Source organism: Triticum aestivum, chromosome 6B (assembly GCF_018294505.1).
Source record: "Triticum aestivum cultivar Chinese Spring chromosome 6B, IWGSC CS RefSeq v2.1, whole genome shotgun sequence".
Lineage (NCBI taxonomy): Eukaryota > Viridiplantae > Streptophyta > Magnoliopsida > Poales > Poaceae > Triticum > Triticum aestivum.
The window spans coordinates 705495720-705518848 of record NC_057810.1 but is presented as its reverse complement, the minus strand read 5'-3'; the positions used below and the strand labels follow the sequence as shown (position 1 = coordinate 705518848).

Sequence of the window (23129 nt, the reverse complement as noted above, 5' to 3'; positions counted from 1 at the left end):
TCTCGCATGATTGTTGTAGAATATGTAGGGAGTGAATCCTCTAACATCATGAAGGGATGTCACGAAGCTATAGTGCAATCCCAGTGCAAAACGAAGAAGGGATGTTATTGACACTGTAGCAAAGGCACCGTGTGCAGTTACTGTTCATAGAAAATAAAATCTGAAATTATTTTTATTGCACCATAATTTTGTTTGTATGTAATTTTTGTAAATGCATACAATAGATTTGTAATTTGCAAATTAATTCAAGTCATTTTAGGCTTAATCATATGGATGAGAAGAAGGGATGTCAGGTTACTGTAGCTTCCCTGACATCCCTTCGTGATGTTAGAGGATCTCGTTTCGAATATGTATGCATCCCCTTGCGACCGAAACGTCATACCCATGACCTTCCAATGTGTCTCCAGCATCTTCTGCTGTCTTTGAGCCTCCTCAATATCAATCTCTCCCTTATCGTGATCACCGCTAGGACCGTCTGACTCCTCCTACAACATTCATTTGAATATATATATATATATATATATATATATATATATATATATATATATATATATATATATATATATATCTCATTTACTATCATTTAATTCATACTATTCATCTTCGTTTAAATTATCGTTATCAGTCTTAGTCACCTTATCAGTATCATTCTCATCCCTCCCGAATGCAGATTCTTCGTCCATGTCAACACGCCTAACTCACAAAACTGCAAAAACATCGTGTGTTAGGTTTAGTACAATGCATCATGCCCAAAGCAACGCTAGTTCGATAAATCATGCGCTAGTCCGTACAGGAGGCGCTGCGGCGGGAGGTTTTGATGAACCCTAAACCATAAATCAGTACATGCACGAACTAGCCCTCACTTCTATCCATCATGCCCGCCTCATGCCCGCTAGGTTTAGATGACAAACCTTGGCCTGCGGTGTAGACGTCGCCGGCATTCGACGACAGTTGCGGAGGCGGCATCAGACGTCGGGCCCTTCACGTCCCCGGCGTAGGACGACGACGGTGAGATGCGGCGACGGACGACGTTGCGACGGCGAGGGCGGCGTCAGACGGGGTTCGGGCGGCGTCAGACGTCGGGCCCTTAACGTCCGCATCGTCGGACGACGATGAGATGCGGCGACGGGCGACGTTGGGACTGTGAGATGCGGCGACGGGCGACGTTGGGATGGTGAGATGCGGCGACGGGCGACGTTGGGACGGTGAGATGCGGCGACGGGCGACGTTGGGACGGCGAGGGCGGCGACGGGCGACGTTGGGACGGCGAGGGTGGCCTCGGACGGGGTTCGGACGGCGGCGATCCGCGGCGGCGGAGATCGGCCACTTTGGAACTACCGTGATCGGCGGGCGGGCGACCAGATGGGCGGGCGAGAAGATGGGGGCGGGCGTAGATCGTGGGTAGTTTTTTTTTCATGCGCTCGGTATACGTATGCCCGGCAGAGCTGAAGACCGGGTCAACGGTGGATGTAGGCGCCAGCAGTGCCGGGGTTTGAGCTACAGCACTACGTGCTTGGGAAGGCCGTCCCTTTGCCCTTCGTATCTTGTGTTTAGTTTAACGATTGTTACTTGGGAAATCAGTTGATTCGACTTCAATTTTTCACCTGTTGAATGCGATTCTGCTTGGTTCAAGCCTTTTTTAAAAAAATTCGGTCATTTTTCGTTTAAATTTCGTTCATCTTTCGTTCTAAATTTCAAATTTTGTTTTGTGCTTTTCGTCCGATTTTTTCCGAAATTTTCCGAAAAAAACGGATTTCGCCCATTTCGCCTTTGACCGGTAAAAATCATAAAACGAAATCCAAAATCTGCGCGTCCCCCAACCGCTCCAGGTGCGGCGCCACCGGCCCAGCTTCAGGTCCGTGTCCACTAGGTACAGCAAGATAGTCTGCACCCTGCAATGCAGCACAGGCTTAATTCAGGGTTGATATGATTCGGTGAGAACATGCCGCTGCTGGAGTTTTTATATTCCACTTTGAGTGTCTTGTTTCTTGACAGAAGTGAACGCTGGGTGAATTCATTCGTCGGTTTCACCATTTGTGTGGTGACTGCTGAGAGATGGACATAGAAGATGCATAGTCGATCAGGTTCAGAATAGAGATACATGGGGGTACCCATGAGGCAGAGTAGGGAAGGAAGAAGTTCACAGTCAGAAAAACGGAACTTAACTGCATGAAACATATACGGCTACACCAGAACCAGTCGCCTGCGAAGTCTAGCATTGGATACTTCCTTGCTCAATGATCGTTCAAATCTTGGCCTCCAGTGATAAGTCACTGGCAGTAGGACAGCATGCTCAATTATTCCACTACCTTTTTCTGCTTTTGATAAAGTCATGACATGACAAGAGGTGAGATAATGTGTGTGAGAAGCATACTTATCTTTGAGATGTACCCTCATTTTCTTCAAGAGTCACTTGCATATGGGCCATTGTGCTTAATTCTTTGTACCCATCTGCTGCCATAGGTTAAACTGTGGTAGGAGACTACCAGTCAAGGCGTACAGAGCCGTGAAGCCGACATGAGTGACGCTGCGCACTGTCCACAGCTACAGCCATGGTTAGGCCGATCTAAAGCAAATCTCAAGGAATCTTGCAGCTAGTACGAACCCCATTATTCAGTCCTCTTCCTGCTCTTCTCTCCACTCTGAGCACACCAAGCACGAACCCAGGGAGAGATGGGTTCGAGCGAGGAATAGAGAGATCCCTTCATCAAAAGAAAAAAGAAGAGAGATCAATGGAGGCGGTGAGTGCTTCCCATGGCGTCTTGGGTCCCCTGCTGGGGAAACTCACCGGTTTGCTCGCCGGTGAGTGTGCCCGCCTCAAAGGCGTCCGCCGCGAGATCCGCTCTCTCAAATCCGAGCTGACCTGCATGCATGGCGCGGTCGAGAAGTACACAATGATGCAAGATCCCGATGTTCAGGTTAAGAAGTGGATGTCGCTGGTGAGGGAGCTGACCTATGACATTGAGGATGTCATCGACAAGTTCATCCACCAGCTCAGTAACGAGGGCCACCAGCACCAGGGTGGCTTTAAGGAGTTCTTCCGCAAGACTGCTCGCCGGCTCAAGACTCTGGGCTCTCGCCGTGGAATCGCCAACCAAATCAATGATCTGAAGATTCGTCTTGAGCAGGTAAAAGAGTTGAAAAGTAGTTACAAGCTGGATGATATTACCTTTGAACATTCGGCTGTGGATCCTCGCTTGTCTGCTCTTTTTGTTGATGAAGCACACCTTGTGGGCATTGATGGTCCAAGGGATGATCTTGCCAATTGGATGCTGGAAGATAAAAATGGCTCGACCAAGGATCGCAAGGTGTTGTCCATTGTTGGCTTCGGTGGGTTGGGAAAAACAACACTGGCGAAGGAGGTATATCGCAAGATCCGGGGAGATTTTCATTGTCATGCTTTTGTCTCATTCTCGCAAAAGCCAAATGTAAAAAAAATTATGAAGGATTTAATCTTCCAGCTGCCTTGCAAGCAAGATTTTAAAGAAGGCATCGACACTTGGGACGAAACGATATGCATTGGGAAGCTAAACGAACTCCTACAATATAGGAGGTAATTTCAAACCCCCCTTTTTAACAAATATATTTAGGATAATTCCTTAACAAGCCTGATTATACTGCAGTGAAAACGAACCAAACTATAAACAAATATGTATAGAGGTTAAAGATCAGTGTTGTACTCAAGGACTCGAAATATTTCTCGTGATCCTTTAACGCATGAATAACATTTGCATATGTTGTCGAACATAAGTATACTATATTAAAAAAGACTTCTAAGTGTGCAAACAAGTTTTCTATACATTTTTTTTACTCACACAAGTATAGTAAAATGATGCTTGCATGATCATTTGGGAAACATTTTAAACCGAGATCTTTTTTGAACTTAAGTTGGTTAGTTTTTACTTTTGAGTTCCAACTATGGCTAAAGTCTTCGTTAAGTAAGCAAACTATAGATGACAACATAAGCAATAGGCACATGGTAGACCTTAACTTGTTGAGTACTTGCACCTTATATGATGCATAGGTTATAAAGGTAAACTTACTGTTTCTTTTTGAGTATTTTTATTGCCATCCTCTTAGAATCTATGGTATCTTTTTGTATATGGTTAAATTCTTTTGACATGACACTGGTATCTCCATGTTTTGTACTTGAACTCTTTTTCGTAGTTGATTAACAGTACCTGCTTATATCTATTAGGTATCTCATTGTTATTGATGATATATGGTCGATACCAGCATGGAATGCTATCAAGTATGCTTTCCCGGAGAATGATTTTTCTAGCAGAATTATAGCTACTACACGCATTGTTGATGTAGCAAGATCGTGTTCTCTAGATGGTAATGGCCGCATGTATGAAATGGAAGCCCTAAGTGATTTGCAGTCCGAAACATTGTTTTTCAAAAGAATATTTGGTTCCGAGGACCGTTGCCCTGATGTGCTAAAAAAAGTTTCAAACAAACTACTGAAGAAATGTGGAGGCCTCCCACTGGCAATTATCAGTATATCAAGTTTATTGGCAAGCAAACCGGTGGTCAAAGATGAGTGGGAGAGGGTCAGAAGGTCTATTAGTTCAGCATTGGACAAAGGCCGAAGCTTAGATGGAATGAATAGCATACTATCACTTAGCTACAATGACCTTTCACCTAATCTTAAGACATGTTTGTTATATTTAAGTATATATCCTGAGGATTGTGTGATTGAGAGAGATATTTTGGTGAGGCGGTGGATAGCAGAAGGCTTCATCTCTGAAGAGCGTGGACAGAGCAAACAAGAGGTTGCCGAGAACCATTTCTATGAGCTAATAAACAGAAGTATGGTCCAACCGGTGAAAGTTGGCTATGATGGAAAGGCTCGTGCTTGTCAAGTCCATGACATGATGCTCGAGCTCATTATTTCAAAATCGGTTGAAAATAATTTCATCTCTTTGGTAGGCCATGGTCAAACTGATTTGGCAAAGCGTGATGGTCTTATTCGGCGACTATCAGTCCAACATATTGACCAAGAGCTTGCATGCATATTGGCAAATGAAGATCTAAGACACATACGATCTCTGACAGTTATAGCATCAAGTTGCATCAAACAATTGCCTAGGCTTGTTCGGTTTGAAGCTTTGCGTGTCCTAGAATTTCAAGATTGTAAGAATTTGCATGAATATGATACGAATGGTCTAGATAAACTATTCCAGCTGAAGTACCTGAGCTTTAGGGGTACTGACATGTCAAAGCTACCATCAGGAATTGTGAGGCTATATAGTCTAGAGACGCTAGATCTTAGAAATACACATATAGAAGAATTGCCCACTGGAATTATTCAGCTCGTAAAGCTAAAACATCTACTCATTGCAAGATATATCAAAGATGATCCTTACGGTGACACAAAGATACCAAAAGGGATTGGAAATATGAAGAATTTGCAGGTGATCTCGGGCTTTAATATTGTCAAGAGTTCATTAGGTGCAGTCGAGGAACTGGGGAATCTGACCAGTTTGAAAGAACTCTACCTGCAGATGGACGGTAAAGGATCTCAGGAATACAAGAGGCATGAAGAGATGTTACTCTCCTCAATATGCAAGCTTGGCACCTACAAACTTCAGTCTTTATGGATAGTCTCTGATGATTCAACACCCATCCAGTTCTTAGATTCCTGGTGCCCTCTCCCTTATAACCTCCAAACATTTTTGATGGAAACTAGCTACTATTTACCAAAGATGCCAAAGTGGATTGTACCAGCACTCGGCAGTCTTGAGTACCTGGATATTAATTTGATTGAAGCAACAGAGGAGGATCTGCGAATACTTGGAGAGATGCCTGCCTTACTTTGTCTGAGTATAACATTCAGGACTGTCCAAAAAGAAAGGCTTACTGTACAAGGAGCTGCATTCCCGTGTTTGAAGGAATTCAACCTTATTCGTACTCCCCGTTGTGCAAGTGCAATTTACTTGACATTTGAAGAAGGGGCGCTGCCAAAGCTGGAGAAGCTTGAGCTGCCGTTGTTTGTTTCAGCGGCAGAAGCCCATGGGTTCTACTTGGGTCTTGCCCACCTCCCATGTCTGAGAAATGCCCAAGTGACTCTCTGCAATGATGCCGAAACATCTTCCGAAGGCACCTCTGCAGCAGCTGCCGCTATAAGGAACGAGGCAAATAGCCATCCCAATCATCCCAGGTTATTTATCCGGGACCGAACGACTGATTGGTATTATAACCCCGACGAGGAAGAGAACCACACTGACGAGGAAGAGAGCTAGCTGTCAGGGAACTGTTATATCATGACATTCCACTCGACTACCAATGCAAGAGGTATTTAATAATAACCAACAATTTCTTACAACACTTTCTGTAGGCAACCTTTCATCTTACTCCCAGTTGTGACACGTTCTCCCTTCATCTGTTCAGGGGATCTTCTATTGACTGCAAGCACGTGATTGGAATGCTGTGGCGGTGCACGTTCTCCTTTCGACTTTCAGGCGGGAGCACGCGTGTGGAGGCTCAAATAAAGGTGTCCAAGAAGAAGTGGTGTTGGTTGCTTTGCTGCATGGTACTATTTGGTTTTCAGTGAATCTTGTATCCAGTTTATTTGCGTTGATTACTATTGTTAAGAATCAATTAAGTTACCGTTGTTGTGTATGTACTCAAGCACTTTGTGTGTACCAACTTAATTTTGATGGACCATGCATTCAGTTAAGTTGAGACAGATTGGTTGAGAGATATGTGCCGTCAGGATTCAGAGTTGTTGTACAGTATTGTTTTGTCAATCCTATGTAACTACAGTACATAATTCTGAACTTTCTACTGTAGCGTGAGCTGCTGCACCCACCTGGTTTCAGTCTCAGAGATGTAAACTGAGTTTGAGATTTGAGATGCACAGTCTATTCGGCACTTGGCAGTGGTTTCAGTTCTAATGGATTTGAGTGATGGCATGAGAAACATCGCAACAGCCAGCCATTCACATGCTCTGCTGCTGCCGTTTACCAACCTGACACAAACACGAAAGCCAAGGCTAATCTAACTCGCCTCCTTTCTTCACAGTGAAAAGAGAAAAACACATTCTTTTATGCACAGGGAAACTGCCGTTTACTCAGCAATCATCCAGAGCTCATTCTTTCATTCTTTTCGACTGGTCAGCAAAGAAATACTAGCTTGATCATAAACCCAGCACGAGGACGTGCATGGATGGGGAGGGTACCGGAACACAGACGGTCAGACAGAGTACCCTCTCTAGATCTCCAGTATACATGTACGTGGATCTGAGTATTTCGCTTCATCATGTGTGTGCTGGGCTAAGTGAGTTGCGTGCTTCAGAGTTCAGATGTGTACGGAGTCCTACAGAAGGAGATGCAGGGCCAGTTCAGGAGTTTGGGATCCATGCATGGGGTCCGAGGCGAGATGCAAAGGGCTTTGGTATCTGGTGCCGTTTACCAACCTGACAGTGACACCACTCCTGGCCAGGGACACCCCAAGTGTATGTACCGTTGAAATGCCATCGAGTGATTTCATGGACATTTCGAGTTGGGCTACTGGGAGGTGCTCAACCTCAATCCTAGTTATTTTTTCAAGGTCATGCAAAAATAATGTTCACATGCAAATAATATCCAACATAGCCGGACCATGGGGCCTTACCCACTACTAAACTTGCCGTGAACACGGCAGGTTCAGAACTTGAGTTTCAGACTTCTTCTAGATCCTAAGCCTACATCCTAGCACAATGTGTGGATGTCATATATGGTTCATGCTTTGCAAGTCCTGGGCAGTTGCAAGACAACTGGGAGGGAGAGACATCTTGCCGGATTTTAAGCTTCTATGAGCTATTCCTATTGGGGCTCGGGAAATCTCGGGAGATTAAAGAGAAGTAGCTGTGTTGACAGGAAAATGACACTTCTTCTTCGGTACAACCCCCCTGAACACATAAACGGTCGAGATTAGAAGATACCCAAGACGATCTAGGACCTGGCTTGTCATGTGAAGCTTTAATCTTCTCAACTATTTGGTTCCCTAAACTCTTGCTTTCAGGATTCAGACCTCCAGGAAGATGAACAATGTTGCCACAGAAATTGAAGATGATTTAAAAGTTAAAATACAACCTATAAATAAAAGTAAGGACATCTCCAGCCGCGCCCCAGGAAGGCCTCCCTAGGCGATTTTTTCGCGCCGGCGCCGAAAAAACGGCCCAGTCGCGCCCCCAGGAGCCCGATTTTCGCCGGCTTGGGCCGAAAACAGCGCCGGCGGACCCAGCCCGAACCAGGCGCGCTGGGGGGCGCCCGGGGGCGCCGGGGCGAGCTGTTTTGGCGCGAAAAAGACGCGGGCCAGCCGCGTCAGTGACTCGGCGCCTCGTCTTCCCCCAACGGCCTCGGTTCCCGCGGTGAATCAATGGCAAGGCTGCCGCCAGTCAGCCTTGCCATTGATTCCTCACGGGCGACGCTTCACGGGGCGGCGCACCGACGCCTCTCCTCCCTCGCACGCGTACACACGGGCGCGGCCCGGCTATAAAAGCCGGCGCCCTGCACTCGCCTGCAGCGCCGGCATCGTCATCAACGAGGGCGGCCGGCGCGCCTCCTCCTCGTTTGCTCCTCCGCGCTTCGTCAAGCCCAAGACGGAGCCGGGGCTGGCGCCGGTGAAGACGGAGCCGGGGCTGGCGCCGGTGAAGGCGGAGTTCGACGACGATGACGCGGCCCTAGAATGGGCGCGCCAGGACTCCATTGCGATGGAGAAGGCACGCCGGGAGAAGGTGAAGGAGCGCCAGCGCGCCACCCTGCGCCGCTTCGAGGAGCGCCGACGCGACCGCGATGAAGACGGGGTCGTCGTCCTACGCGACAGCGACGACGACGACGACGACGACGCGCCGCCGCCAGCCCGCCATGGCGACGCCGGGTCCAGCAGGGGCGCCCGCGTCAAGGAGGAGAAGGCCGACGACGACGATGGCGGCGACGACTTCAGCCCCTTTCTTTTTTAGATTAGGTTAATGTAATGAAAATGCGCGAATTTCGCCGAAATTTGCCATGTTTAGCCGAAATTTAACTACTTTCTATCATAACTTCGCCGAACGGCCGTTTTTTTTATACGCGCCTGGGGGCGGCGCCTGGGGCCGACGGCTGGGGACCGAATCGTCCCCAGGGCCATTTTTTGCGCCGGCTCATCCCCAGGCGGCGCTTTTAGACGCCCCCTGGGGGGCCAACGGCTGGAGATGCCCTAAGTGGGAATGAATGAACCTTGCGAACATATGGACTGTCGGTTTCAAAGGCGTCCAACACCGCGGGTAGGAACGTTGACAGACGAGTCATGAGGTCGTCGTGTGACAGTCGCATCACAAGCTGCAAAAAGCAGAGTAAGCAAGGAAGAAGTAGTATGCAGTAAGAAAAACCGAAGTTAACTGCATGACTCACTTAACTAATAGAGAGATGAAAAAAAGAAGTAATGAGTACAAAATGTGCTTCTAGTGAAATTGGCTAGATTAAGCATGAGATTATCCACAACATAGCGAGTAACTAAATTGATGCTAACACTTGGTTGTGTGCATCCTAATATTCAGACTTTCAGAGTTACAACTTATACGGCTACACCAGAACCAGTCACCCACGAAGTCTAGCATTGGATACTCCCTTGCTCAATGATCGTTCAAATCTTAGCCTCTAGTGATAAATCACTGGCAGTAGGACAGCATGCTCAATTATTCCACTACCTTTTTCTTCTTTTGATAAAGTCATGGTGAATACGTTGATTTTTTTAATACATGGTGAACATTTTTTAAATAAACGGCGATCATTATGTAAACGCATGGAACATTTTTAAAATTCAAGGTGAACATTTTTCAAACACACGATGATATTTCTTAATGCATGTTGAACTATTTCAAGTACATGATTGACATCTTCTCTTCCTAAATAGCTACAACACACTATCTATTTTTCTAGCCATGCAACCATGTCGCATAAACAAGCCATAAATTACATTTTTTATATTACTCTATGCAAGCAATGTTGTCACATCATCAATTCATGCATGTAAATAATTAATATCTTTGTGCATTAGAGTTTATCCTTCACATTTTGTTAGAAACTAGAAGGGTTCTGCGTGTTTTGTTGCGCTGTTTGTGTTGTTGTGATTTCATAAATTTTATATTTGGTTTGGCGCGTGAGGGAGGATGATGGTGCATATTTTCTTTTTTATAATGCGATGTTTTGGTGAGCTCTTCCTGGATAATGACCCCACGTGTATTTGGGAAAGTTTCTTGCACTGGTGATCGCATCTACTATATTGATGCTACAATGTCACATGTTGGTGATTCTTTTTTGCCAGGTGATGAGAGGGTGCACATGATTCATGTAATTTTGTAGGCTGGTTGTTGCCGGTTGATTTGTGAAATCATGGAAATCATAGACTCAGTCAAAATCATGAATCGAATCCAGAATTGGACACCTCAATTGATATCGTTGACCCTGTTAGAATAAATCCGAGGCCACCGTCGATCATCTAAGGACCAAAGAAATCACACGAGCATGACACCAAGATTTGTTAACGAGGTTCACCGATATGGCTACATCCGCGGGGCCTGACTATGGGCGCTCTTCCTCATGACACCGCTACAATACCGCACCTGGTCGTCCTGGACACCGGCACATGCCGCCGGCTTCCCCTGCGTTCCGGTGCTATTATGTTGGCATAGGTTACATCGTGTGTCTACCCCCGCTATATATGAGAAGCCTAGGATACAAGTGTCCTACTAGCACACAACTCCACATCCTATGTAAACACAATACAACTCATAGTCCAACTGTAACCTACCTTGTACACAATATTCGACACAACTCTAACAAACTCCACCTTGGCGAATATTCTCCACCACCATGAATTCGTCAATGCGTCAAACTTCCATGTACATTGGACTTGAGCTTATCCCATGAGTACCGCTGCTACTCCAAAGACTCCATGTGGCTCCACCCGCAACTTGTAGTCCCTTCTTTTTTTGCTCACAGTCAACGCTCAAGCAAAACTAAGTTCCTCATCACTCTACTTTGTGCTCCCAACTTCCAGTCCGTCAACGCTATCACACACCGATCACTGGTTTGCGTGAAAGTGAACAACTCACATATTGGGTTTCACACATAAGAGTTATCTGAACTCAACATCACTGCTCTTTCTTGACCGCCTGTTTGAAACTTGAAAGAATTTCACCATTGCTTGTAGTCATCCCGAGTCAAATTCGCAGTTGTCTCACCACATGTATGGCCACCAGAGCCCTGGCCCGTCTCCATGTCCCATGCGTACCGCACGCCTCGCCGCTATTACCGCGTCGAGCCTCCGATGTCCCGGTCGAGTCTCAAGGGTCACGAACCCACACCACTCAACCCCCACTGCAGAGTACCACTGATCATCACCGACCAATCATCACCATGGCAGGCCCATCAATGGAACAAATACTCACTATTTGGTAGTTCAGAAATAATTATGTTCCCACCAAAAAAAGAAACTCTTACTTGTTTTTCGAGAATTCCAACCAATAGACAAAGTGCAAGCTCTCTAGTGGATTCAGTTGGGTCATCAAGCATCTCAAGGAGAGAGGACATCTGATGTAAATTCTGAAAGAGAAATAAGTATGAGCTGACATCAGAACCTACAAACCTAGGATTGGAATACCCCTTATTAAGATAAATAAATAAATAAGGTGATACAAATAGATCAACCAAACCTTGATTGGCGCTGAATGGCCATTTGTCGCAGAAACACTCCTCATTTCCTGTTTATCGAAAAACTATATCTGTTACATAGGTAACTACCTAAAAGAAGCCTCAAACTGCACTACATGTATGCGCTATAATTGTAATCAAAATGGAAAGAAGCTTAAAAATAATGATAAGAAATTACACCAAACAGGTCAATCAAATAGTTACAAACCTGATGATGCATCTGGGACATGCTTGGCTCATGGCTCTGACTACCATTCATCATCATATCCTTTCTTCGCCTTGCGTGACTAAACTTTTTACCCATCATTTCATCTCTGTGACCATAAGATTCACCACCCAATTCAGATTGAACCTTCATGGTACGAGGCCCATAGACTTCCAAGTGAGTGTGTTTGGGAGATACTGAAATGCGGAGCTAAATACTTGATCACCTTTGACATCACTAGACTGATATGTGTCATGCTGCTGGGATTTATGTTGCCTTCCGACGACATAACTTCTGGGATGAGGATCTGTAGCAGCAAAGCGATCAAAAGATGGCACTTTCTGTTTATGTCTCCTTTACTGCAAGAACTCTTCCAGGTCGCTCCCTATCATGGGGATTAACTGCTTTATTGCCCGCGTAAGTTGCTTCTGTTCTTCCATTGACAAGGTAACTATAAAGCTTAACATGGTTTCCGGATCATAATGGCAATAGACTGAAGATAAACCAACCACTGCAGCCTCTTTCAGCTTCTTGTTTCTATCCTTGAACAGAAGAGTTAGCTTCCCAAGCCACGGCTTAAGAAAAGTACTACCAGAATAGATGTCAGAACTAACTGTGCATTTCACAAAAGAGGCCTTGGCAAAGTCAAGAATTGAAAGCTTTGACTTGAAGGATTTTTGCTCGTCTAGCGAACGAAGCAGAGCAGGTAAGAGAGAATCAATGGAGTAACTTTCACCTGCAAGTTTCAAAACTGCTAAGAACTGCTGCTTGGTTGACTCCTTTGGATCATTTAACCGAGAGAAAACATGGGGCAACATCTTGTCGAGATAATGTTCAAAAGGCTTCTTGAAAACCGGCATGATCTCAGCAAGTGATGAGAGAGCAGCATGTGCCACTTTATGGTGTGGATCATCCAAATACTGACTAACAAGCCTCATAACCTTCTCAAAATTTTGTGCAACCTGTTGGAAGTATATTTACATTTAAGATAAAGATAAGAGATAGAGATAGGATAGGTTTGACTTGTCCTCTACTCCAAGTCTCTCTCCCTTCATTGTACCTCTATATATACACCATACAAGGGTTAGATCAATACAACATAATATTCAGTCATCTCATATTTTTTACATGGTATCAGAGCGGTTAGTCTCACGACACCGATCCTAGAACCTTCCACCACTTCCACAGCGCGCCGCCCCCGGGGAGGCTCTCCCCGGGGGCGCGGCACCCAGTCAATCAAAAATGAGATGATCTTGTAGTTTAGTTCCAATTTTTGAGTTCCTGTCATTAGATTGATTCCATAGATCAATTTTAGTTTTGAAAATCCTATTAGATTAGTTTTCCATAGCCTCCAAATAAACCTATTTATCTACCCCATTATCCGGCGAAAATCTTCAGCAGAAATCGGTGCTTCGGCGGCCCGGTGCCAACGACCTCCCGCACAACTTCAAGTCGGCAACCATGGACGCGGGGAACCACGTGCAGTTGCTCCGAGCCATGTGCCGGAGGTAGCACACACCCGCCGACGAGCAGCGGATCGATCCCTCGGCTACGACATTAACAACGCCATGGATCGATCTATTACGAGCGGCACAGTTCCTTCCTCAATTGGGCCACACGCACAGGCGTGGACACCATTGTGCGAGCGCGATCCAGAACAGCGGACGCCGGCTCCTCCAACAGGCACGTGATCTGATTCTCCATCAACGCCACATCACCTTGCCCCTCGACATCAAGCTTCACCAAAGGTTCGTCCAGCCATGCATAGGCACGCCCATGCAAAGCAATCTCGTACGAGGAGACGCATGCAGCAAAACCTGGACTCTGACACGTGCCTCCTCCTGCCGAGTATGCCACATCTACTTCGACAGGCGAGAAGGGAGCGGCATCCCGACGGGCCCGCAGTCCCACACAAGCCATCGCCAACCGCCAGCTACACCTCCATTCGCGCATACGCGGGCATCGACCCCGGGAGGGCCACGCGCCTGAGCGATGCACCAGCCGCCGACCGGCGCCTGCACCGAGCGATCTACTACATCAAGTCTGATTTCTGCAGAAACACCGAGCCGATCTACACCCACGCCAACATCTTCCGTGCCGATCGACACCTCTGCATCGACCCTGTGCCACTTCATCGACATGTACGACTAGCCAGGCTACGAGCCAACATGCTTCATAGAGCACGCCTAATCTCAACATGCACCGTCCGTACACCAGGCTGATGTGGAACGAGATGCAATCTTCATCGACTTCTCCGGCAAGACACGGCATCGACACTTCATCACCGTGAGGGATGCCTTCAAGCGACTCATCATCGTCGACACACAGCTGCAACGCAATCACAGACACTTCATCGTTAAGGTCTTCATCAACGTGGTCTTCACCAATATCTTCATCAACACACCGCCACTGCCGCCTTGTTCACAAGATGGACACCTAGTGTCCTCTAACAGACTTTTCTGCAAGATGCGACCTCGATGATGTCAATGACCGCGTCAAGACGATGGCATCGACCGCGTCATCCACGACGGCATGACTGCATCGACACGGCGTCCCTACAGTGATGACCCTACATGGCCACATGGTTCTGGCGAAACCGATGTGTGCTCGATGGGATTCCTCCGGTCTTGGCAAAATCGATGGACTCATCGCCACCGGCACCCTCTCACATCCGCAAGGCGCATCGTCCACGTCTGCAGCTCCGTTATAGCACATTTTTTTGCGCCTCCGGCTTTGTGCGGCTTCATCATCCATGACGACCACATCATCGACCACGACTACATCACCATGATAGGCTACCTTGACATTAATGGCTACGTCTACATCAACTCATCGGCAACAACTCCAGTCAAGAGCGTCCGCCTCGTCACTTGCGTCCACGACACTCCCGCTGTGACTATGGGAGGAGAAGGCAGGAAGGCACCAGAAGGGGACGCAGTCACTGCCCTAACTGCGGACCCATCACAGACGCGGTTGATGATGGTGCAACGGAGAAGATGACAAAAGAGCAAGGCTTCAAATTCAGTCGTAATCGTCCGCTTCACTCCCGTTACGACTGAGGGGGATGTTAGAAGTATATTTACGTTTAAGATAGAGATAAGAGATAGAGATAGGATAGGTTTAACTTGTCCTCTACTCCAAGTCTCTCTCCCTCCATTGTACCTCTCTATATACACTATACACGGGTTAGATCAATACAACATAATATTCAGCCATCTCATATTTTCTACAAACCTCCTGAATGACTTTTGGTCCTCGCTCTTGCAAGTGTTGGCGCAAGAAATTGAATGCATATACCCTCATCATCCAATCTGACTTGGGGTTAAGGCCGAAAGAAAGTGCCCCAGTGAGAGATGAGGGCACATCCATGCTATTGTCCATTTCACCAATAATGAGCTGTTTACCATCTAAATCACCTCTTGAACTCGCATAAACCATTTTGTCATCAGCTTACTCAGGAGAGGTCGCCGGAAGTTAGGAGTGTGGTTATTCGGTGACTGTTTCGAAACTACACTCTTACGAGGAGTTCTGACACAAGGCCTCTCTTCTTGTTGAGTCCTTAATCTTCCACCTGATATTTCATTAGAGCTTGATTTAGTGGGCCTTTGGTTTAGCAAGTTTCCTGACTTTTCCGAATTAGCAGGAGTGCGGCTCAACATCTCAGAAGGATCCTCTGATGCTTGAACTTTACAAGAAGTTGTATGTTCAACATCTCAGAGAGCGACTTTACGATTGAGACAATGAAAATCCTAGAAGAGTACCCCAGTATAGTAGTACCTTCAAGGCAGAATCTTTGGTCGCATGCAGCAATTTAACTACGAGAGTCTCGATATACTTCTCCAATGCCTTTTCCTTGAACACATGGCCATAGTAGAGGTCATTTCCATGGAAGGCACATCAATGGCACAAATACACACTATTTAGTAGTTCAGAAAAAATGTTCCCACCAAAAAAAGAAACTCTTACTTGTTTTCGAGAATTCCAACCAATAGAGAAGTGCAAGCTTCCTGGTGGATTGAATTGGGTCATCAAGCATCTCAAGGAGAGAGGACATCTGATGTAAATTCTAAAAGAGGAATAAGTATGACGTGACATCAGAACCAACAAACCTAGGATTGGAATACCCCTTATTAAGATAAAATGAATAAATAAATAACGTGATACAAATAGATCAACCTAAACAGAAATACATGTTAATCCCTATGTCAAAATGGAAATACGCTTAAAAATAATGAAAAGAAATAATAGCAAACAGGTTAATCAAATAGTTACAAACATGATGATACATCTGGGAAATGCTTGGCTCATGACTCTGACTACCATTCATCATCATATCCTTGCTTCGCCTTGCAGGACTAAACATTTAACCCATCATTCCAGCTCCGTGACCATAAGATTCACTACCCAATTCAGATTGAACCTTCGTGGTATGACGCCCAAAGACTTCCAAGTGAGTGCTCGGGAGATACTGAAATGCGGAGCTAAATACTTCATTGGCTCTAACATCACTAGATTGATATGCATCATGCTGCTGGGATTTATGTTGCCTTCCAACATAACTTCTGGGATGAGCATCTGTAGCAGCAAAGCGATCAAAAGGTGACACTTTCTGTTTATGTCTCCTTTGCTGCAGGAACTCGTCGAGGTCGCTCCCTATCATAGGGATTAACTACTTCATTGTCCGTGTAAGTTGCTTCAGTTCTTCCATTGACAAGGTGACTATAAAGCTTAACATGGTTTCCGGATCATAATGGAAATAGACTGAAGATAAACCAACCACTGCAGCCTCTTTTAGCTTCTTGTTTCTAGCCTTGAACAGAAGAGCTAGCTTACCAAGCCACGGCTTAAGGAAACTGCTACCTGGATAGATGTCAGAGCTAACTGTGCATTTTGCCAAAGAGGTATTTGCAAACTAAAGAATTGCAAGCTTTGACCTGGGAGATTTTTGTTCGTCTAGCGGACCAAGCAGAGTAGGTAAGAGAGAATCAATGGAGTAACTCTCACCTGCAAGTTTCAAAACTGCTAAGCACTGCTGCTTGGTTGACTCCTTTGGATCATTTAATCGAGAGAAAACATGGGGTAGCATCTTGTCCAGATAATGTTCAAAAGGCTTCTTGAAAACTGGCATAATCTCAGCAAGTGATGAGAGAGCAGCATGCGCCACTTTATGATGTGGATCATCCAAATACTGACTAACAAGCCTCATAACCTTCTCAAAATTTTATGCAACCTCCTGAATGCCTTTCAGTCCTCGCTCCTGCAAGTGTTGTCGTAAGAAATTGAATGCATATACCCTCATCATCCAATCTGACTTGGGGTTAAGGCCTAAAGAAAGTGCCCTTGTGAGAGATGAGGGCACATCCATGCTATTGGCCATTTCACCTATGATGAGTTGTTTGCCATCTAAATCACCCCTTGTACTGGCATAGAACTAGTTTGTCATCAGCTTTCTCAGGAGAGGTCACCGGAAGTTAGGAGTGTGGTTATTCGGTGATTGCTTCGGAACTACACTCTTACGAGGAGTTCTAACACATGGTCTTTCTTCTTGTTGGGTCCTTAATCTTCCACCTGATATTCCATTAGAGCTTGTAGTGAGCCTTCTGTTTAGCAAGTTTTCTGACTCTTCCGAACTAGCATGAGAGTGGCTCAACATCTCAGATGGATCCCTTGATGCTTGAACTTGACAAGAAATTATATGTTTTCAACCTCCGGCCTGCACTCGGCCTTGTCTTGGAAAGTTGATATGACAATTGGTTTTGACAATAAAATATCTGGAGTTGGTTCAAATGGAGTGGCAGAGGGCAAATGACGGGATGATGAACTCATACCTGCATTTTGGTATGAATTCAACAAGTTAGCCAATAAAGCAGAGTGGTTCAAACCGAGAAAAAAGAAGAAATAGCAAGGTATTTTTCTATGACAGATACCTGAAACGCGTTCTTCAGGGTGTCGAACTAGAATTCTTTTGTTTCAATTGGGCTCATATCCTCGAATGAACTTCCAATAGCTAAATCATCCTTACTATCTTCCGCTGGAATTTTAGTGGTCATATCAGAATGCGGAAGGGATATTTTCACCAGTGCTGATTGCAGGTCTCTAGAAGAAAGTGATGTGTGAGAGTCGACCACGACAACCTTGTCCATTGCAGTTGGAATGCAAGGAACAAATTGAGGTCGCCTGAGCTTAATTCCTTCTATTGGAGACAACTGCTTTTGATGTGTCTCAGCATGATCATCAATTATCATCTACAAAATTTGATATCATAGAGTCAAACTGTATGACCAAATAGGCAAATATGTAAGAAAAATTTGAGGATATATATATACTTTCTGCCAGGATGGTTTGAATGATGAGAAGAGCTGATGAGGACATTCAGGCCAAATTCTGGAGAATATCATGTAGCAATTTCTAGCACCCGATTGAACCTTCAAATAAAGAAAATTGCTTAAAATCTAGAACCAAATCATCATGCAGAATAGTTTGTAAAGGGCATCCACAAAAAGAACACAAGTAGCTCAGAGTGCCATGCCATGTTGTAAAATAGAAGTCCTAGGCGAAATATAGGAACATTCCATAAAGATTAAAAGAAAATGTAATAATGAATGTAGAACCATATTTTCTGAAAGAGATTCAGAACCATGTTTCAAAATATCGAGTGGAGTAGCCAAATTTGTTTGTAGCCAACAAGATACATTGTGATCATAGTTTATCTTTGAAAAAATTATTCAATTACCCCCTCAATTAACACAAACCAAATAAATCACCCCTTGAGTCCCATTGAGCGGTTTCTCTGAGAGGTTTTGCCTAAGCGGCGAGACAGAAAAGTCCCCACTATGCTGGTTATTATGTGATACGTCCATTTTGCATCATGCTTTTATATCGATATTTATTGCATTATGGGCTGTTATTTCACATTATGTCACAATACTTATGCCTATTCTCTCTTATTTTACAAGGTTTACATGAAGAGGGAGAATGCCGGCAGCTGGAATTCTGGGCTGGAAAAGGAGCAAATATTAGAGACCTATTCTGCGCAACTCCAAAAGTCCTGAAACTCCACAGGATATCTTAAAATAAATAAAGAAAAATCGTCACCAAAGATGAAGGCCAGGGGGCCCACACCCTGCTCACGAGGGTGGGGGGCGCCCCCCACGGGGCGCGCCCCCCTACCTCGAGGGCCCCCTGGTGGCTCTCCGACGCCCATCTTCTCCTATATGAAGTCTTTCGATGAGAAAAAAACATGAAGCAACCTTTCGGGACGAAACTTCGTCGCCACGAGGCGGAACCTTGGCGGAACCAATCTAGGGCTCCGGCAGAGCTGTTCTGCCGGGGACACTTCCCTCCAGGAGGGGGAAATCATCGTCATCATCATGACCAACGCTCCTCTCATCAGGAGAGGGCAATCTCCATCAACATCTTCACCAGCACCATCTCATCTCCAAACCCTAGTTCATCTCTTGTATCCAATTCTTGTCTCCAAGTCCGGGATTGGTGCTAGTAGGTTGCTAGTAGTGTTGATTACTCCTTGTAGTTGATGCTAGTTGGTTTATTTGGTGGAAGGTCATATGTTCAGATCCTTTATGCATATTATTACCCCTCTGATTATGAACATGAATATGCTTTTTGAGTAGTTACCTTTGTTCCTGAGGACAAGGGAGAAGTCTTGCTATTAGTAGTCATGTGAATTTGGTATTCGTTAGATATTTTGATGAGATGTATGTTGTCTAACCTCTAGTGGTGTTATGTGAACGTCGACTACATAACACTTCACCATTATTTGGGCCTAGAGGAAGGCATTGGGAAGTAATAAGTAGATGATGGGTTGCTAGAGTGACAGAAGCTTAAACCCTAGTTTATGCGTTGCTTCGTAAGGGGCTGATTTGGATCCATATGTTTCATGCTATGGTTAGGTTTACCTTAATACTTTTGTTGTAGTTGCGGATGCTTGCAATAGAGGTTAATCATAAGTGGGATGCTTGTTCAAGTAAGAACAGCACCCAAGCACCGGTCCACCCACATATCAAATTATCAAAGTACCGAATGCGAATCATATGAACGTGATGAAAACTAGCTTGACGATATTCCCATGTGTCCTCGGGAGCGCTTTTCCTATTATAAGAGTTTGTCCAGGCTTTTCCTTTGCTACAAAAAGGATTGGGCCACCTTGCTGCACTTTATTTACTCTTGTTACTTGTTGCTCGTTACAATTTATCTTGTCACAAAACTGTCTGTTACCACTTATTTCAGTACTTGCAGAGAATACCTTGATGAAAACCGCTTATCATTTCCTTCTGCTCCTCGTTGGGTTCGACACTCTTACTTATCGAAGGGACTATGATAGATCCCCTATACTTGTGGGTCATCAAGACTCTTTTCTGGCGCCGTTGCCGGGGAGTGTAGCACCTTTGGTAGGTGGAATTTGGTAAGGAAAAATTTATATAGTGTGCTGAAATTTACTGTCACTTATTACTATGGAAAGTAATTCTCTGAGGGGCTTGTTCGGGGTATCTTCACCCCGTCCAGTAGAGCAAAGAGTTGCTCCTCAACCTACTGAACTTATTGAAAATGAAACTCCTTTTGAAATTCCTTCGGGTATGATGGAAAAACTGCTAGCTAACACTTTTATAGGAGATGGAACAAAGCATCCTGATGAACATCTACTCTACGTGGATGAAGTTTGTGGACTATTTAAGCTTGCAGGTATACCCGATGATGTTGTTAAGAAGAAGATTTTCCCTTTATCTTTGAAGGGAGACGCATTGACATGGTATAGGCTATGTGATGATACGAGATCATGGAACTATAAAAGATTGAAATTGGAATTTCATCAAAAGTATTACCCTATGCATCTTGTTCATCGTGATTGCAATTATATATATAATTTTTGGCCTCGCGAAGGAGAAAGCATCGCTCAAGCTTGGGGGAGGCTTAAATCAATGTTATATTCATGCCCCAATCATGAGCTCTCAAGAGTGACAATTCTTCAGAATTTTTATGCTCGGCTTTCTGATAACAATCGCACCATGTTCGATACTTCTTGTGCTGGCTCTTTTTTGATGAAGACTATTGAATTTAAATGGAATTTATTGGATATCATTAAACGCAACTCTGAAGATTGGGACCTCGACGAAGGTAAGGAGTCAGGTATGACACCTAAGTTTGATTGTGTTAAATCTTTTATGGATACCGATATTTTCTGTAAGTTTAGCACTAAATATGGACTTGATTCTGAGATGGTAGCTTCTTTCTATGAATCTTTTGCTACTTATGTTGATCTCCCTAAGGATAAGTGGTTTAAATATCATCCTCCCATAGAAGTAAAAGTAGTTGCACCTATTAAAGTTGAAGAAAAGACTGTCACTTATAATGATCCTATTGTTCCTACCTCTTATGTTGAGAAACCACCTTTCCCTGTTAGAATAAAGGATCATGCTAAAGCTTCAACCGTTGTTTGTAAAAGCAATATTAGAACTTATACACCTCCTGAGCAAGTCAAAGTAGAACCTAATATTGCTATTGTTAAAGATCTCTTGTCTGATAATATTGATGGGCATGTTATTCAGTTCTGTGGTGAATTTGCTAGAATTGCTAAACCTAGCGTTAAAGATAAACATAGACCTGTGGTAGGCGTGCCTGTTATTTCTGTTAAAATAGGAGATCATTGTTATCATGGCTTATGTGATATGGGTGCTAGTGCTAGTGTTATACCTTATGACTTATATAAAGAAATTAAGCATGAAATTGCACCTGCTGAGTTAGAAGATATTGATGTTACAATTAAACTTGCTAATAGAGATACTATATCTGCAACGGGAATTGTTAGAGATGTTGAAGTCTTGTGTGGGAAAACTAAATATCCTGCTAATTTTCTTGTTCTAAGTTCCCCACAAGATAGCTTTTGTCCCATTATATTTGGTAGACCCTTCTTGAATACTGTTAATGCTAAGATAGACTGCAAAAAGGATGTTGTTACTATTGGCTTGGATGATATGGTTCATGAGTTTAATTTCTGTAAATGTAGTAAACAACATCGTGAGGAAGAATTGCCTAGTAAGGATGAAATATTGGTCTTGCTTCTATTGCCGTACCTCCTAGTGATCCCTTAGAACACTATTTGCTAGACCATGAAAATGATATGTTCATGAATGAAAGAAGGGAAATAGATGAAGTATTCTTTAAACAGGAACCTATTCTGCAACATAATTTGCCTGTTGAAATCCTAGGGGATCCTCCTCCACCCAAGGGTGATCCCGTGTTTGAGCTTAAACCGTTGCCTGATAATCTTAAATATGCTTATCTTGATGAAAAGAAAATATATCATGTTATTATAAGTGCTAACCTTTCAGAGCATGAAGAAGAAAGATTATTGAAAACTCTGAAGAAGCACCGTGCTGCTATTGGATATACTCTTGATGATCTTAAGGGCATTAGTCCCACTCTATGTCAACATAAAATAAATTTGGAAGCGGATGCCAAACCAGTTCGTGATCCTCAACGACGTTTGAATCCTAAAATGAAAGAAGTGGTAAGAAAATAAATACTCAAGCTTCTGGAGGCACGTATAATTTATCCCGTTGCTGATAGTCAGTGGGTAAGTCCTGTCCATTGTGTCCCTAAGAAGGGAGGTATTACGGTTGTCCCTAATGATAAAGATGAATTGATCCCTCAAAGAATTATCACAGGTTATAGGATGGTAATTGATTTCCGCAAATTAAATAAAGCTACTAAGAAAGATCATTACCCCTTACCTTTTATTGATCAAATGCTAGAAAGATTATGCAAACATACACATTATTGCTTTCTAGATGGTTATTCTGGTTTCTCTCAAATATGTGTGTCAGCTAAAGATCAATCAAAAACTACTTTTACATGACCTTTTGGTACTTTTGCTTATAGACGTATGCCTTTTGGTTTATGTAATGCACCTGCTACCTTTCAAAGATGCATGATGGCTATATTCTCTGACTTTTGTGAAAAGATTTGTGAGGTTTTCATGGACGACTTTTTCGTCTATGGTTCCTCTTTTGATGATTGCTCGAGCAATCTTGAACGAGTTTTGCAGAGATGTGAAGAAATTAATCTTGTCTTGAATTGGGAAAAGTGCCACTTTATGGTTAATGAAGGTATTGTCTTGGGGCACAAATTTTTTGAAAGAGGTATTGAAGTTGATAAAGTCAAGGTTGATGCTATTGAAAAGATGCCATGTCCCAAGGACATGAAAGGTATAAGAAGTTTCCTTGGTCACA

The 23129-nt window shown here is 44.2% G+C and overlaps 2 protein-coding genes, 1 long non-coding RNA gene and 1 pseudogene across 6 annotated transcripts; 1 reads left to right on the top strand and 3 right to left on the bottom strand.

Annotated features, from left to right (window-relative positions):
- Positions 1-1813: 1813 nt before the first annotated feature.
- Positions 1814-3311, bottom strand: LOC123139815 (uncharacterized). 4 transcript variants are annotated; one of them, XR_006469643.1, is made up of 6 exons: positions 3170-3311; positions 2954-3068; positions 2789-2863; positions 2375-2702; positions 2167-2273; positions 1814-2048 (listed from the first exon to the last, which is right to left on the bottom strand). It is a non-coding gene; the product is annotated as an uncharacterized lncRNA (long non-coding RNA). The 4 variants fall into 4 exon arrangements; XR_006469644.1 differs by having other exon boundaries at positions 1814-2045; XR_006469645.1 differs by having other exon boundaries at positions 2167-2534; positions 2606-2702.
- On the top strand, positions 2685-6735 carry LOC123139814 (disease resistance protein RGA5). Its single transcript, XM_044559510.1, has 3 exons — positions 2685-3553; positions 4199-6297; positions 6394-6735. The coding sequence occupies exons 1-2, from the start codon at positions 2733-2735 to the stop codon at positions 6243-6245; spliced, it is 2868 nt and encodes a 955-aa protein (XP_044415445.1). The 5' UTR covers positions 2685-2732; the 3' UTR covers positions 6246-6297; positions 6394-6735.
- Positions 6736-6943: 208 nt separating this feature from the next.
- LOC123139687 (uncharacterized) lies at positions 6944-12433 on the bottom strand. Its single transcript, XM_044559421.1, has 5 exons — positions 11887-12433; positions 11681-11728; positions 11469-11570; positions 9171-9305; positions 6944-6973 (listed from the first exon to the last, which is right to left on the bottom strand). Exons 1-5 carry the CDS (start codon positions 12034-12036, stop codon positions 6944-6946), a joined length of 465 nt encoding a protein of 154 aa, XP_044415356.1. The 5' UTR covers positions 12037-12433.
- Positions 12240-18128, bottom strand: LOC123139686 (uncharacterized; annotated as a pseudogene).
- Positions 18129-23129: the final 5001 nt, after the last annotated feature.